Source organism: Triticum urartu, chromosome 6A (assembly GCF_056163025.1).
Source record: "Triticum urartu cultivar PI428250 chromosome 6A, HENAU_Tu73, whole genome shotgun sequence".
NCBI classification, from domain to species: Eukaryota; Viridiplantae; Streptophyta; class Magnoliopsida; order Poales; family Poaceae; genus Triticum; species Triticum urartu.
The window spans coordinates 598,395,725-598,411,553 of record NC_141878.1 but is presented as its reverse complement, the minus strand read 5'-3'; the positions used below and the strand labels follow the sequence as shown (position 1 = coordinate 598,411,553).

General features: G+C 46.8%; 2 protein-coding genes across 6 annotated transcripts; both read right to left on the bottom strand.

The window, feature by feature from the left end:
* Positions 1-595: 595 nt before the first annotated feature.
* On the bottom strand, positions 596-12,522 carry LOC125515595 (disease resistance protein PIK6-NP-like). Of its 5 annotated transcripts, XM_087529238.1 has the most exons (6): positions 12,097-12,521; positions 11,875-11,996; positions 10,666-11,687; positions 9,131-10,250; positions 7,552-8,277; positions 605-2,788 (listed from the first exon to the last, which is right to left on the bottom strand). In XM_087529238.1, the coding sequence occupies exons 5-6, from the start codon at positions 8,005-8,007 to the stop codon at positions 824-826; spliced, it is 2,421 nt and encodes an 806-aa protein (XP_087385364.1). In that variant the 5' UTR covers positions 8,008-8,277; positions 9,131-10,250; positions 10,666-11,687; positions 11,875-11,996; positions 12,097-12,521; the 3' UTR covers positions 605-823. The 5 variants fall into 5 exon arrangements, with proteins under 5 accessions (XP_087385366.1, XP_087385367.1, XP_087385364.1 ...); XM_087529237.1 differs by lacking the exon at positions 11,875-11,996 and having other exon boundaries at positions 12,097-12,518; XM_087529239.1 differs by lacking the exons at positions 9,131-10,250; positions 11,875-11,996 and having other exon boundaries at positions 12,097-12,522.
* LOC147967014 (disease resistance protein PIK6-NP-like) lies at positions 9,634-10,161 on the bottom strand. Its single transcript, XM_087531013.1, has one exon. It carries the CDS (start codon positions 10,159-10,161, stop codon positions 9,634-9,636), a length of 528 nt encoding a protein of 175 aa, XP_087387139.1.
* Positions 12,523-15,829: the final 3,307 nt, after the last annotated feature.

Genomic DNA, 15,829 nt, shown 5'->3' with positions numbered 1-15,829 from the left:
TTCGAGACAGGTGTTCCTCCCTGTTCATGTCCGCCATGCCGTGCGCAGGTTCTCCCTCCCTTTATCTCTAAGCTGCACATGACTAGATTATACTCCGTATGTGGTTACACCATTCATTTCATTCTGCTGACAGGTGAAAGACAGAGCCGAGAGACTGATGACATGATGATCACCAAGGACACAAGAAAAGGATCGCAAACAAGCAATCCCATATGATGTAAAATACTGACGAGGTGTCTGCATCTAATACGAACAGTTTAGAATTGCCGAAGGTATGATTACCACCACCTTATTAGAGAAAGCCCAACGATACAGAGCATCTTATATTGCAGTACCGAGTCATTCTTCGCCAAATCAAAGCAGAAAATGGCGTGATGACCAAAGGGCAAAAGAAAAGGGTTACAAAGCATCACACATGATACTACAACATATATAGTATAGAGTACTGACGAATTTTTTGCATCTAATCCATACAGTTCAGAATTGCCTAAGATATCACCACACCCTTGTTAAACAGCCCAGCCATGGCGTACACACATAGTCCGAAGATACAGTTGCAGACTAGCATGTATTGCAGTGGCCATTCATTAAAAGAGTCCCAAATCATAAAAGGAGAAGAGAAACACCACCTCTAACAGCTGCAGGACAACAATGTCGTCGAGGCGTGGGCTTTATTTCAGACCATTATTACAATATACTAACAAGGAATGCAAATGATAAAACAAAGAGGGTAGGTAAAAGATAGATTTTCCAATGGAATGGCATGGCATGGCAGCCACTCAGTCAGCATATTCAGGACAGAAGTTGCCCTGGGTTTCTGAGCTCATTGCATCTTCAAGACGGATCGATTCTCATTCCTATCAAGCTGCATCTGCAACTCCTCCCTGACTTTATCTTGCATGGGTTTGTTTCTCTTTTCTTCTTCTTTCGTCTGTTCATACATTTTTTTCATCCTTCCTTCGCTTTCCCCATTTTTTGATGATTTGGGTGTAGCAAACCAGTAAGGATGAACACTAAGCCATACTTCCCTGATGCTTTGGAGAAGTTCTAGCCCAGAGAAGGCAGCTTCAGTATCTCCAAGGCTAAGGGTCAGCAACTCAAGATTGGGCATTGATCCTTTCTCAAACTTCACTAATTTAATTTTCATACTTGTGTAGAAAAGATCAAGCACCGTGAGCCTGCTGAAAAGGTCAGTCTGGAACTGGAGTACATCAATCTTAAACCGTTCATCCCACAAACCCAGAATGGATAGGTTTGGTAGGTTCCCAAGGACTTGCATGGTTTCGAGGTTCCCTGATAGCCCGCTGAGTTCTAACTTGAGCTTCACGAGATTCTGGAACCCCTTGATCCATTCCGGCAGTTTTTCCAGGCTGCCGGATAGCTTGAGGCTCTGCAGGTTTTCCGGAGCTGTGGACATGCCATCCAAACAGCCATTTAGGCCATCACCTGACCGCACTGACAATGATTCAAGATGGCTGAGACTGGAAATGGCCGAACAGAAACCTGGACCATTTTTCTTGTTGATACCAACCACTCCTAGCTTCTGCAGGCCAGTAAGACCTCTTATTTCTTCTATACCGGCATTTCTCCAAGCAAGATGAACATACCGCAGTGTACGCAGGGCTTTCAGTTTCCTGGTCCCTCTTGGCAACTTAACACCAGAACCATCTATGCCCCTAATAATTGTATTAGGGTACAGTATGCAGCAAGCAATATGGCAAGCCTCACGCCTGCCAAAACCATTCATTTCTGAAAAATCAGGTGTGCAGCATGCTACACATAAACCAAGTTGCATTTCACAGATGTCTATACACTTTGAGAAACAATTACCCTCAAGACCCCCTGAGCCTCTACCAGCATGGAGACAACATAGCTTCCTAAGCTTGCTGATGGTTCTGGGCAACATAGCTATACCCGTCCCTTTGATGTCTAGTGTCTCAAGTTGTCTCAGATTACCCACTGAATCTGGAAGGTAAAAGATTTCATCACACCCTCGTAGAGAGAGGTATCTCAGATGAAGAAGCTCCCCAATGTGCTCAAGGTGATGATTTCTTAACCCTTCTGTTCCTTCCAGGTCCAGCACCTGAAGAAACCTCATCTTGTCAGAAATGTAAAATGGCATCCACTTACTAAACACTGTCAATGACCGTATACGGGACAGCTCCATGGTGTTCTCCAACTCACGCTCATCTCCCTCCCAGTTGCTGCTTATGGCAAGGTGACGCACTGCACCGTGCGTGTTCGAGCTGCAGCCTTCCTCCAACCTGAAAACAAGATTTTCCTCCATTGACTCTGCAATGCTGATATCACGAATCAGATCATGTAGCTGGCACGAGTCGAATCCTTGTATGCTGCAAACTGATTGCTGAGTTGGTAATATCATGCTTCTCTCTACGAGTTCCATGAAGTATCTATCTGCTGTGGCCTTGTCTCGTGCATAACCTTCAGCAATCCACCGGTAAGCCAAACGTCTCCGGCTAACATTGCGGTCTTCAGGGAAGATGGACATGTACAAGAAACAAGACTTGAGATAATAGGGTAGGCCGTCATAACTTTTCATGAGGACTGTTTTTATGACCGCAAACTTTGGGTTCATGTCCAGCTCAACACTGATATGCTCATTCAGTTTCCTCCACTCTGCAGCAGTTTTTGTTGGTTGATCAGCCAAGAAGCCACCAATGGTGACTATCGCAAGGGGAAGTCCATTGCACTTCTTTAGGATTAGTTTTGCTGGTTCAACCAATGCAGGATATTGCTCAGCCAAATCAGTAGTCATATTCTTAAATACCTGCAATTGTAGGAAATATAATTAGTCATTGAACTAAAAATTAATTAGGTGCATCCAAACCACTTTTCCTAGTTTACTTAATAGCTAGCTAGCCTTCCCCCAGTTTGGGTGGCGAGTACACGATAGACTATGTAACAACGAGAATGCTCTTTAAGGCTCGAGTGACAGGTAGCTCTGTTGTCACGGTTGCTTGGTCACATTGAGATCATATCCCGGTCAGTACAGTATAAACATAACAGACATACATTTTGTAATTCGTACAGTTCATGGACCCACCATCCGCACAGCAGGGTCCATAAACAAGCACTCCCGGCATCACATGCAGGTCACGTCAACGGGAAGGACGAATGGACATCGGACGGTATATTGCTGCAAATGGTTATTAATATTTATAAATACCACATTAAGTGTACAATTTATTATACTGAATGCATATCAGCAACAAAATGACCGAATGAACACTGATATGTTCCTCAGAAACTGACTATATATCTTGGTGTGCTTTTCAAAAAAAAATATCTTGGTGTGTTCATTATTAAATATCGCTTGTAAAATTGTAGATCCATGAACATCTCCACACCATTACTCAACTCTGAAGATGAACTACATTTAGTAATGAGTAGCAAGATTAATCTCGAGCAAAATGTAAGTTCATGATTAAATATTTGCTTCTAAAACTCCAGATTCATCAACATTTCCAAAGTACTCCACATTAAGTAACTAGTAGAAAGATTATTCTCAACCAAAAAAATCAGTGCAATCAGGCGGTAAAATCTGCTAATCACAGTAATAAGTATTGATCTACCAAACTACGAATGAATCACGAGGTCTAAAAAATGAAATAAGAAGATTGAGCAAAACAAATTGGGATGCGCTTGTTTGTCATAGCCTCCATGCTAATAAATTGGTCAATACACCAACCAAACAATTTTAAATGAAAATTTTCTTGAAAAATTTGCATGTGAATGGATCGTATTTATAAGTATCTTCATCTCGTGTAAAAGGAAATGACAATGTGAGACAAAAAATCCTCACAAAATATGAATCCTCACAAAACTGAACCAAGCATGAGGTCCATCCGCTAACCCCGTTCCCTCGCGTCGCCCTCTCGAGGGCGACTCGGGGGCGACCGATCTCCCCGTCCGCCTCCCCCCTCTCGATTCCTGCCCTCGCCGCCGCCGGAGACGGGCGCCGAGTCCCCCGCGCGGCCGCCGATGAGGGTGGCGGCGAGGCCCTCGGCCGCGACGCCGCTCGGGCTCGGGCCTAGGGTTTGAGGCGGCGGCCTCTGCTGGTGAGGGCGGCGTCGTCCTAGGCGGGCGGCGCTCGCCGATGTTGAGGGCGGCGTCTACTCGGCCGCGTGGGCGGCGAGTTGGCGGCGTCTACTCAGCCGCGTGGGCGGCGAGTTGGCGATGGATGCGGGCGCTGCGTTGGAGGGATCCCCTGTTGCTCTCCTTCGCCAGATCTGAAGACAGCGCCCTCGTGCTGCTGCTGCTTCCTCCTCGTCAGTCCCGCCGGATCCGGTGGCTGATTGCGCGGATGTGGGGTTGCGAGCTCTGGATCGGAGTAATTTCTTGGCCGGCTGCGGCGGCCACGACGCCGGCGGCGCTTCGGGCGATGTTTCCTTCTTGAAGGCGGCTTCGAGATCCAGCTCCCTCCCCCTCGTCCTCCCCCTGCACCCGGTGAAAACCCACAACTTTGGTTGGGCGGCGGCACTGCCCGGCTCCGTCACCTTCTTGAAGGCGCCGCTTTGGGTCCGCCGGGAGGTGGGATAGCTGCAGCGCGTTCTTGGCGTTCCTGATGGCGGCGGTTCTCGCTTTAGTGGTGTCGCTTCGCCATGGCGGTCGGCTGGTCCGGCTCTCGTGGTGATTGTGGTGCTCAACTCTTCGTCGTGTCTTCCTGGGGTGCTCCCGTTCAAAGAGGCTGGAGGTGGAGCGGCTTCGTCTTGCACAGAGCTTCAGTGGAGATGTCAAGTCATGCTTGACCGACAGGTGCTACGCTTTGTCATGCCTGGTCGGCAGGTGCTACGCACGACAGATCTTCCAAAGACTTCAAGCTGTGTCGGCTGGTGGTACTTGGCAGCATGGTGCTGAGGTGTATCAGTGGCGACCGCGACGTGCTCAGCTGTTTGCGCGCAGGGAGGAGGTGCCGTTGGGCGCCGTGGTGACGTCGACGATAGCTGGACCGAGCAAGGTTGATGCATCAATACAGTTCTGAAGATGGGAGCGGTGGCAGCTGGCGGCGGCGGCCTCTGAGTGCACGCCGGACCGGTGAGACCCATGCCAGGCAAGCGTCCTGGATGGGACCCCAGGTCTTAGATGATAGGTTTGGCTGTGATGCCTGTTTGGTATTAGGCCTAGGCTATCTGCGCCCCTTCATCAACTGGATAGGTGTAACGACAGTCTGTTGCTTAGACGGCGGCTTTAGTCTTACTGCTGTATTTCTTTGTAAGGTCCTGTGAGAATAATTAATAAAGTGGCCGTATGCATCGCCCAGATGCAAAGGCCGGGGGTCATCCTCCTTTTCTAAAAAAAACCATGGTTTGATAATGCACCGTGCAAGTCGACAGGTGGCAGCGGTACTGCTGCACCATGTGGCTCTATTCTCGAGTAACGGCTCCAGATCTGGCTGGGCCTCTCCCTCAACTTGCTTTTTTTACGAACAGGGGTAGGGGATCGAAGGCAGAAGCTGCCATTTCATATCAAATTTAATACAACACTGCATAGAGGATCTTGAAAGAAACAGAAATTACAACATGGTCCTCCCTTTTTGCAAATAGGACCCAATTGCGTCCTATCGCACGTAGCAACCTCGTCAGACTCCACGGCCACTGTCTCCGACACAAACCTTGCCAACGACAAGCAAGGTTATAACGGCCTCACTTGGAAGTTGAATATGGCACACCAGAAGCAATACCTTTGTTGATCTGCAACTTGTGTGGCGGAGGTTGATGCAGTGGGATGAAGGAAATGCTGGATCCACAAGACAGCTCGTAGTCCCCAGAGAACTCCAGCTCGACGAAGGAAGCAACCGGATCCACCTCTTCCTATCCGCCTGGCACCACGACGGTGAAAAAGAACCGATGGTTCCAAATGTGGCCGACCAGGGGCTCTCCCGAGCTTATTGATGATGCTTCCACAAAATCCCCCGCTGCCGCCACCATCCACCATGGAAGTCGGCCAGAGGAGGAGGAAGGCAAGCTCTGTACGAAGCTCGCTGGCAACGAAGCAAAGGCAGACGGCATATCGCCAAACCACGACATAATGCCAAGATTAACTAGGACAACTACTATCCTAATATGCATAAGGAAGACCCGAGAACCTCTTCGCCACCACCGTCAGCCGGCTTCGCCATCGGATGAGGCGTTAGATTGGGTCGGCAGCCCTAGACAACTCTGAAGAAAGAGGGCGGTGAAAGAGAATGGCAGGGAAGGGGAACACGAAGCTTGTAGTGTCGGTCGCTAGTCGTGTGGGTGTGAACGGCAGGGCATCGAATGGTGATGTGTGGGAAGTGGTGGATGGATGGCAAACAACGACGTATCACGCGGCATGTCGCTTTGCAGGTGGCAGTTGTGGGAACAATGGTGCGTAAGGTTAAAACTCAACTCCACTTTGGTGGAAACGAACGATGACAATGCCCACAGTCATTGTTCCTAATTACATGCGGCATGCTCCATCTCATCTCCAGGCTCCAACCGACAATATTTTATGGATCGTCCATGAAAAGAACCTTATTAGAATAGGAGGCCAAAACGTTTCTCTTTGCTTCGTTCTTAAGGTGTCGCCTTAGGAGGCCAAAACCCTAGTAAAGTTGAGCTTCGGCGGAATGGGTTTGGGCACCAGGAGTGTGTTGAGATGAAGTCGGAGCGGTGGCTTCAGAAACCAACATGATACACTTGGGTGTTGTAGGGCGTCAGCTCTAGTCGTATGGGTGACAAAGTCATCGACCGAGCTGGTACTCTACCCCTTGGACCGGTGTGGAAGCGATAGCGATGACTCAGGAGATCTTCCCCATTTGTAGGGTGTCACCTCCAGTCGCTTGGGTGGCAGAATCGATGCGCGGCCTCAGGTGCCTGTTCATGTTGCTCAGATTCGAAGGCTGGAGCGTTGACTCGAAAGACTGTTGCACTTTAAAGGGTGTCGACTTTGGTCACTGAGGTGATAAGAGTTGCTGACTCGATTGGTGTGTGGGCCAGTGTGGAAGCAGAATTGATGGCATCAGAAATTGTTCTCATGTTGTAAAGGTTGGCTCTAGTTACTTGGGTGCCGAAGCCGTCATCTCGGCTGGTGCATTGCATGCCCTTGGGGCCGGTGTGTGTGTGTGGTTGATGTGTTCGTTTTTGGCTAGTTTTCCATGTAAGCATGCCAGTTCTTATTCTACTTAATGAAAATACAGAGCTCCTGCTGGTTTGTCAAAGAAAATGATTCGTGTATAACTTGACAAGGAAAGTGGTGAGTTCATGCAACATTGTTGGGTTGTTGCTAATACAAACATGTCCTAACCCGAGTAATGTGTGATGTAATCAATTTTTTGGCTTAATACTAAAATAGTTGAAACTAGAGTCTACAACATGAGTCATGGTGCCCTAATCTTACGCTTTTGCAACCCAGTTTAAAGTATATCTTCCAAGGATGGTTGGTCGTGATCTGCTTCAATATACTAATTTGAAATGACCTCTCAAAACTAAAAATTGAACTGAGATAAAAAGGAATGATTTTCTTTGCTAACTGATAGGGTGAATAATATAAAGAATACTATTTCGTTACCTTTCTTGTGAACAGGGTAATTGCATTATTTTCTTCAAGACCGTTGAGCAAGTGTATGCACTTCGGTTTTTTGCAACAATGCTTAGCAATATCCTCTCGCCTTGTGGTGATCACAACGACCAGATCTCTCATTGTACGTAATCTTGGCAGTATTTCATCCCATTCTGTTGTAGATGAGAGGTCATCAAGAACAATCAAACAACTCTTTCCTTCTGAACGTCTACCCAACACTTCAATCAAGTCTGCAACTCCCATCAAAGCAATGTTTTTTTGGGTGTCACCTGCAAAGTCCATTGATCCCTTGTTTGCATCAAGTTGCAATGCCAAGCTCCTAAGGAGCTCCTCAAGCTTGAAAGGTCGCAAGACCGTGACAAAAGCATATTTTTCAAACAAGCCATTGACCTCTTTGCTCTGGAAAACATTTTTTATTAGAGTGGTTTTTCCAAGACCACCCATTCCCCATACTACTATCACCTGAAATTGATGGGTTCTAGCTTGTTCTCCAATTAGTTCAATTATATCAGATTTTTCTTTCTCTCGCCCAATAAGCTAAAATTCCTCCAGAACACCTGTCATTGTGTAGGTGCGTGTGAACCTCTTTTGCACTGTGATATTTCCATCAACATCAGCATTGGATTGGTCTTCTTGTATCTCATTCTCAGCGATGTTGGGTAACTTTGAGCTAGACGATGCTGGCTTTGATGGATATGTAACGCCATGAGAACTCTGAACAAAAGCAAACAAGAGTTAGATAAAAATGTAATGATGGACAGTCAAAATAATACTGATGGGTCAGCTCAAGCGTGTCTCTTGCTATACAGGAATATTAATGTGACAACGATCCAGAAATAGTACATAAAGCTCGACTGGTATGTATACAAGCTAACTTCGCCAGAAATAATGTAAGTAGTCTAGAAGTTTAAAAGGCGAAAAAGAACACGAGCCCAAATTATTCATGAATTACATCAAAGTTGACTATTACTACAAGAGAACATAAAGTTATTGAAAACCTTAGCCCTCAGCATGATATGAACAGCATGGACAATTGAATGTCAAACAAATGCAAAAAAAACCTTTGCGTTGACACTTTTATCAAAGCATTGCAAATAACATTTATTTGTCAGATGAAATATCCATATTTACACCCATTTTCTGGGCAGCTCCCTGCACACTGCATGCCCACTAAATGCCTCTCCACTGAACAGGCATTACCTCGTCCACGGACCTGGGCAGAGGACATCTGTATCAGCAGGTCGATGAGGAATCCAGGGAGGCTGAGAATGTATCCAGTTAGGACCATCAGGGTAGTCCAGGGAGTTCCCAATTCGAGAGCTGGTTTCGTTCCACACCTAGGGGACTTATTCTTTCCCGCATGGAAGATGGAACAGATGAGGGTTTGGACCAGGAATTCCCCCTTCCCTGCCTTGTCCAAACACGGAAATTAATTTGAGCCTACCCACGAGACGCTCCATAGTGATTACCCTTCGCCACTATATACTACATCTAACTGATATAATGGTTCATATTTTGGGTGGTCCTATTGAAAATCGTAAACTTGCGTTTAAAACTTAAGTAGTACCTGCCGGTAGAAAGCATAGATGGTTTGTTCAGCAGACAATTGCTTGAGCTCTGATACAATACTTTCCTGGCCTGGGCATAAGCTTGCAACTTCAACATGCTCTGTGGATACTACGATGCGGCTCCCCAATTTGTTTTCCAGCAAACAAGTTTTGATTCGATGCCATTCTTCAATGGTGGATAATCCGGTAAGAACGATCAGATACCTCTTCTTGTTGACATATCGACTGTACTCATGAGCAAACTCATGCCTCGCCTTCTCCGCCTCTAGTTCCAATGGAAAATCAACCACACCTATGGCAGTTGCTCGAAACTGTTCCATTATACTCTGGACAAATTCGTTTGGATGGAAAGGCCGCTCCACCCTGACCCACGCTCGGCATGGAAAACTAAGTTTGATATTTGGATTCTCATAGGCCTCCGAGATGATGGAGCTGTGCCCAACACTGCCACTTGTTCCCCATACACCAATGACTCCAATTTGGTCATCACCCTCTGTGCTGATCAGCCGGGCAAGATCCGATCTTGATTGGTGTTGCTTCGCAGCTTGCCTTGCTTCATCAACGCCAAACATAGCAGCATCAGCAGCAGTAGGGCAGCATCAGCAGCAGGCTGAGTGGAGCTAGACCCCTTGATGAGGCCGTAGCGCAAGTTTCTCTGGCTCACGTCCACGACCTTGGTCCTCAGCTCCTTCATCTGCTTGGCAACATGGCGACGATCGAGAAGCATGCGAGGGATGCGCCACCAAGACAGTTTGTCCACACGAACAACAAAATCCTGGAGCGAATCCTCGACGTCATAGGCGACGTCGCGGACCTGCTTCACCCAGGTCCTGACCACCTTGTTGTGCTCGCCTTGCTCATCATGCGCCACCATCAAGAAAGACTGCATCATCTCCAGCTCGTCCGTGACGAAGGCCTTGTCGCGCTGTACTCCCAGCTGCAGGGCCACCTCCTCCGCAACAGCGGACTTGGCGAGGCCAAGGGCCCCGCTCAGCACGGACTTGCCGATGCTCAACGCGGTCGCCTCCATCGTCAGCGATCGAGGTTCCTCCCTCTCCCTCTCCCGTGAGTGTTTGCTGGTGGATGGATCTGAGATGCAAGGTTCCAGGCTCCTATGTCCTGCTTAGTAGATACATAATGGAAGTTTACTTAGCGACCTCAATCGTTTCAAAACTTCCATTCTTAATCAAGATTCGCCAGGCCTCATGTTGACTATTTATTGATCTATTACATATGCACATGCTAACGCGATGTTCAAGGATCAAGTGGGGATGCTAACACAAATTTGAACCTACTTATCGATCTGCACGCACGTTATGGGTTGTTGGGACTAGCGTGCGCCATGTGCTCTAGTTCAGCACCCAAGATCGCATCGCGTACCAATTTATTTAATTGATTGACAGTGGGACTGGTCACTAGCTAGGCTTCACATCGATGACATGATTAATAATTGCTAATTGTTAACTTCAATGTGCAGAGCACCCCAGCGCCACTGAGGGGAAGAAGGTGGTGGAGAGGAGAGGAGAGGTCGAACCTCGCAGATCCTAGGCGTCGCTCGCCGGGGAGGAAGCGCGGCCCCAGCACGCCGGTCGGAGCAGCCACGGCCCCCTCCCTCCCTTCCTTGCTTCGAGCCACACGCCACCTTCGCCCGCGCTGCTCCCCTACGGCGGGGCCTTCGGAGGCACCGCCCAGGAAAAAGCAGAGGCGGCTGGCAGAGGAGGGGCACCACGCTTCGCGGCTAAGGCCAGGTGGCGGCGGCGGCAGCCTCGAACCCGTGGGCTCCGACGGCAGATTGAATCCATGGCGCCGCACGGCGAAGAGGGAACAAGACAGAGGCGATGAGTGATGTTCGCGGGTGGAGAATAAAAAAATGTATATACATGAAAAAGTACAAAATATCAAGTTATGCTAAGTAATATAACTGGGATTCCAACTCAAAATCAAAAGAGATAACAAAAAGTACTAAATTTTATCATAAACTACATAATTAATAAAATGTAGTTATTTGTATGTGAGGCAACAAGTCTTCACGAGAATTGATGTTCAAAGAATCATCCTGAAGACTACGCCAATGTCCTAAAAAAAACCTACATACTGGATTGGATGAAATCATAACAATTCTGAAACATATTAGTTTTACAAAATTAGGAGTTCCATATCTCTGGCTTGTACTCAAACTTGCAAGAATCTGAATTGACCGGCCCCATTTCATGGATTCTGATTTATGTCAGATAATATTTGCTAACAGGTTCGCACTTGCCTTTTAATATTTGTATGAATTTTTTTTATTTCTACTATGTTTTTACTTTTATGTGCCCACATATAATATTTTTAGGGTTTTCCAATCCTAACATCCTCCTGTATTATGTTTGTTGGGTGAGAAAATCCAGCTACCAAATACATGATGGCGAATTTGGCGTACCCAAGCACTCATTCAGCACGGATTTGCCAATCCTCACCTCAGTGGCCTCCATCAGTACCGTTCCAGCATCTTTCTTCTCCTCTGATCATTTGTGTGTGGATGGATCTGAGATGCAGATTTCAAGCCCCTATGTCCTGCTTATATAGATAGATAATGGAAGTTTACTTAGCGACCTCGATCGTTTCACATGTTCTAGTATTCTTAATCAAGATTCGTCAGGCCTGAAGTTTCACTATTTGTCGATCTACTACGAAGGCACATGCCAATGCAATCTTCAACGAGCAATTGTACTAGTACATGCTAACACAAAATTTAACCTACCTATAGATCTGCGTAGATGCTTGTTGGGACTAGCGAGTGGCATGTGCTCCCGTTCAGCACCCAAGATCGCATCGCGTACTTGTTTAATTAATTGACAGTGGGACTCATCACTAGATGCTAGGCTTCACACCGATGGCAGGATTAACAATTGTTAATATCAATATATGCACCCCAGGCCGCCGGAGGGGAAGAAGGTGGTGCAGAGGAGAGGAGAGGTCGAACCTCGGAGATCCTAGGCGTCGCCGCCGGGGAGGAGGCGCGGCCCCAGCACGGCGGTCGCACGCCCCTTTCCTCTCTTCCTCGCTACGAGCCGCACGCCACCCTCGCCCGCGCTGCGGCCCTACGGCGGGGCCGCCGGAGGCGCCGCCCAGGAAAAGCAGAGGCGGCTGGCGGCGAGGAGGGGCGCCATGCTTCGCGGCTGCGGCGGCGGCGCTGGCCTCGAACCCGTGGGCTTCGACGGCAGATCGAATCCATGGCGGCCGCCGAACACGGCGAAAAGGGAACGAGACAGAGGCGATGAGTGAGGTTCGCGGGTGAAGGATAAAAGGAAACGTACATGGAAAATACCTACTCATAAATATCGAATTACGCTAAGTAATATAACTGGGATTCCAACTAAAAGCAAAAGAGATAATTACTGGGGTTCACGTTTTGGGCAATCCCTTTTAACAATATGACAGTAGTCATTACGCTTGTTAATCAAGGGACTTATCATGTGTTCAATCATGTACTACATATTACCTCCGTCTCAGAATTCTTGACTTAGATTTGTTAAAAGTTATTTCTTTCTTAATCAAGACTTGCAAGGCCTCGATTGAATTGCATTGCATTTCGGTTCAATCGACAGTTGGACCAAATCTGCATCCGTTCTTAAAAATACAACATCACTGCACAATAATTTACTTATAAAGTTTCACTAACGGGTTTCAGACTACAACCTCTTATAATTACAGCGGAATCTAGTTTTATGTTTTGGCCCACTGGAACCTGCTGTACAGGAGGTTCCCGAGAGCGAGGCCATGGATTCATTCAGCAAGCAGCAAGAAATTCAGAGAGGCGATATGGAAAAGGCTGGAACATAACAAGTGCATTAGACACACAAGCAGACAACGGATTCTTTCTTTTTCCTCGGTGGTGTTCAACTGCTTGAGCGAACCAACCTGTTCAACCTGTCACAAGAAAAATACGTTAAGCATTTTCCCCCCTTCAAATATAAGTAGTGTAAGAGGTGACGAACATGGATGGCGTGTGTGAAAGAATGAAAGGCTAGAAGCGTATGCTGTTCGGCAGGGACGCATACATGTTATATAGTCATGACAGATTACAAGAAGGCGCAGGTTGTTGCTAAACTTGACCTCTACTCCAAGCTATACCAAGATAAGATCTATCTAGCTAACAACCTACCGCACCAAATACATTGTATGCGTTACAACACATACATGACATGTTGTCACGTATTTCTATCTATACATTCTCTACAAGCCTATCGTTTAACATCCTCCCTTAATCTTACCATGTCAAGGTTCAGATTGTTCTTGAAGGCTTGGAACTGCCGAACTTGTAGAGGCTTAGTGAAGCCATCAGCAACTTGATCTCTCTGTTGGAATGAATTGTATTTCTAGTAGTTTTTGTGCTACTCTTTCACGAACAAAATGATAGTCAATTTCTATATGCTTTGTTCTTGCATGAAATACAGGATTTGCAGAAAGATAAGTTGCATCCAGATTGTCACACCAAAGTTGTGACACATGTGATCTTCCAACCCAATTCATCAAGTAGGGTTTCTATCCACATTACCTCAGTGGTTGCATTAGCCAGTGACTTGTATTCTGCTTCAGTACTGGAACGTGACACGGTTGCTTGTTTCTTTGCATTCCAAGATATAAGATTAGGCCCAAGAAAAACGGCAAAACCTCCAGTAGACCTCCTGTCATCTGGGCAACCATCCCAGTCTGCATCAGAGAATGCACTTATTGCAGTTAATGGAGATCTACACAATTTTAGCCCTATTCCAGAACTTCCCTGAATATATCTTAATATCCTTTTTACTGTTGTCCAATGTACAAAAGTAGGAGCATGTAAGAACTGACAAACTTTGTTTACAGCAAAAGATATATCAGGTCTAGTCAGAGTTAAGTACTGAAGTGCACCAACTATGCTCCTATACTTAGTCCCTTCTTCTGAACTTAGTATTTTTCCTTCATGCGATGACAACTTATCAATAGTTGACATAGGTGTAGTGGAAGGCTTACAATCCTTCATGCCAACACGCTTGATTATATCTTTGGCATATTTTTCTTGAGTCAACATAATACCGTCATGCATATTTCTAACTTCAATGCCTAGAAAATAATGCAACTCTCTCAGGTCCTTGAGTGCAAACTCACTTCTCAAGTTTCTTAACAAGGCCAAGGTAGCATCTTGAGATGAACTGGCAACAATTATATCATCAACATAAATTAACATATAAATGATCACCTTCCCTTTCTTGAAGAAGAACAGTGAAGTATCTCCTGTAGAGGCTCGAAAACCAAGCTGTTGCAGCTTCATGCTCAGTTTTGAATACCAGGCTCTGGGTGCCTGGTTTAGACCATACAAGGCCTTGTCCAACTTACATATATGGTGCGGTTTTGAGCCATCCTCAAATTCAGGTGGCTGCCGCATATAAACCTCTTCCTCGAGAACGCCATGTAGAAACGCATTCTGAACATCCAATTGACAAAGACTCCAACCCCTGGAAACAGCAATAGACAGAACAAGTCTGATAGTAGCAGCCTTAACAACTGGACTAAATGTATCTTCATAATCAATACCATAGCGTTGCTTGAAACCTTTAGCCACTAGTTTAGCCTTGTACCTGTCTATTGTGCCATCAGATTTTCTTTTGACCTTGTACACCCACTTACAATCTATTACATTCCTCCCTTGCTTCGAGCGAACTAAGTGCCAAGTCTTGTTTCTCATGAGTGCATCATATTCTATAGTCATAGCATTTTTTCTATCACGATTACTCAACGCCTCTGTTAAACTTTGTGGTTCACCAGTGGAGGCAAAATTTGCAAACTTGAAATTCTTGTCATACCTTATTGTTCCATCTTTAAACTTTGATGGTTTGAAAATACCTCTTTGTGCACGTGTAGTCATACGTGTTGGTGTGTCTCCATGTACTGGATCAACAGCCGCAGAAGATCCCGGCCCGCCTCCATCCAATGAAGCGTTAGCGGGCAAATCCTCCTCGACTGCCACGCTCGGATCACGCACGGGCATAGGTGACGTGTTGCCTGGACTCGAGGAGCGCGTAGGTGGACCAGGCGACACGCCGCCCGCTGCACGTGACGACGAAGGCGCGCCTGTCCCTCTCGTACCAAAGCCTGACGCGTGGCGCGCACCAGAGGAGGGCGAGGGGACATCGGGTCCTCCCGACCAATCATCAGCCGGCCCATCCGACCGGTCTCCAGGGCAGGCAGGCGGCGTCAGGGGATCCGCCTGGGGATCCGTCGCCGCGTCAGCCTACATGCTGACACCATATCTCGCGGGATTAACGCCCGCAGGCATATCTGCCTTGTGTCCCACGCCGCCAGGAGTTCTCTGTTGCTGCATAAAATCACAGTTTGGAGCGCCGTTTTTTCCACCGTTGTCTCCATTATGGTTAGGGTTATTAAACAAATGATCATCAGCAGTGTTTTCACCCCCTTGATCAGTAGGATTTAATAGGTCTGGGGAAAGCAAAAGGATCTTAGCACGTAAATGTGCACCGGCGGTAGGATGAAGTGTAGCAAAGGGAAAAACGTTTTCATCAAATACAACGTCCCTAGAGATATAAACACGTCCGGTGGAGATATCAAGGCACTTAAAACCTTTGTGGAGATTGATGTACCCAAGGAAAGCACATTGTTTCGATCGGAATTGGAGTTTATGATTATTGTAGGGTCGAAGATTGGGCCAGCAAGCACAC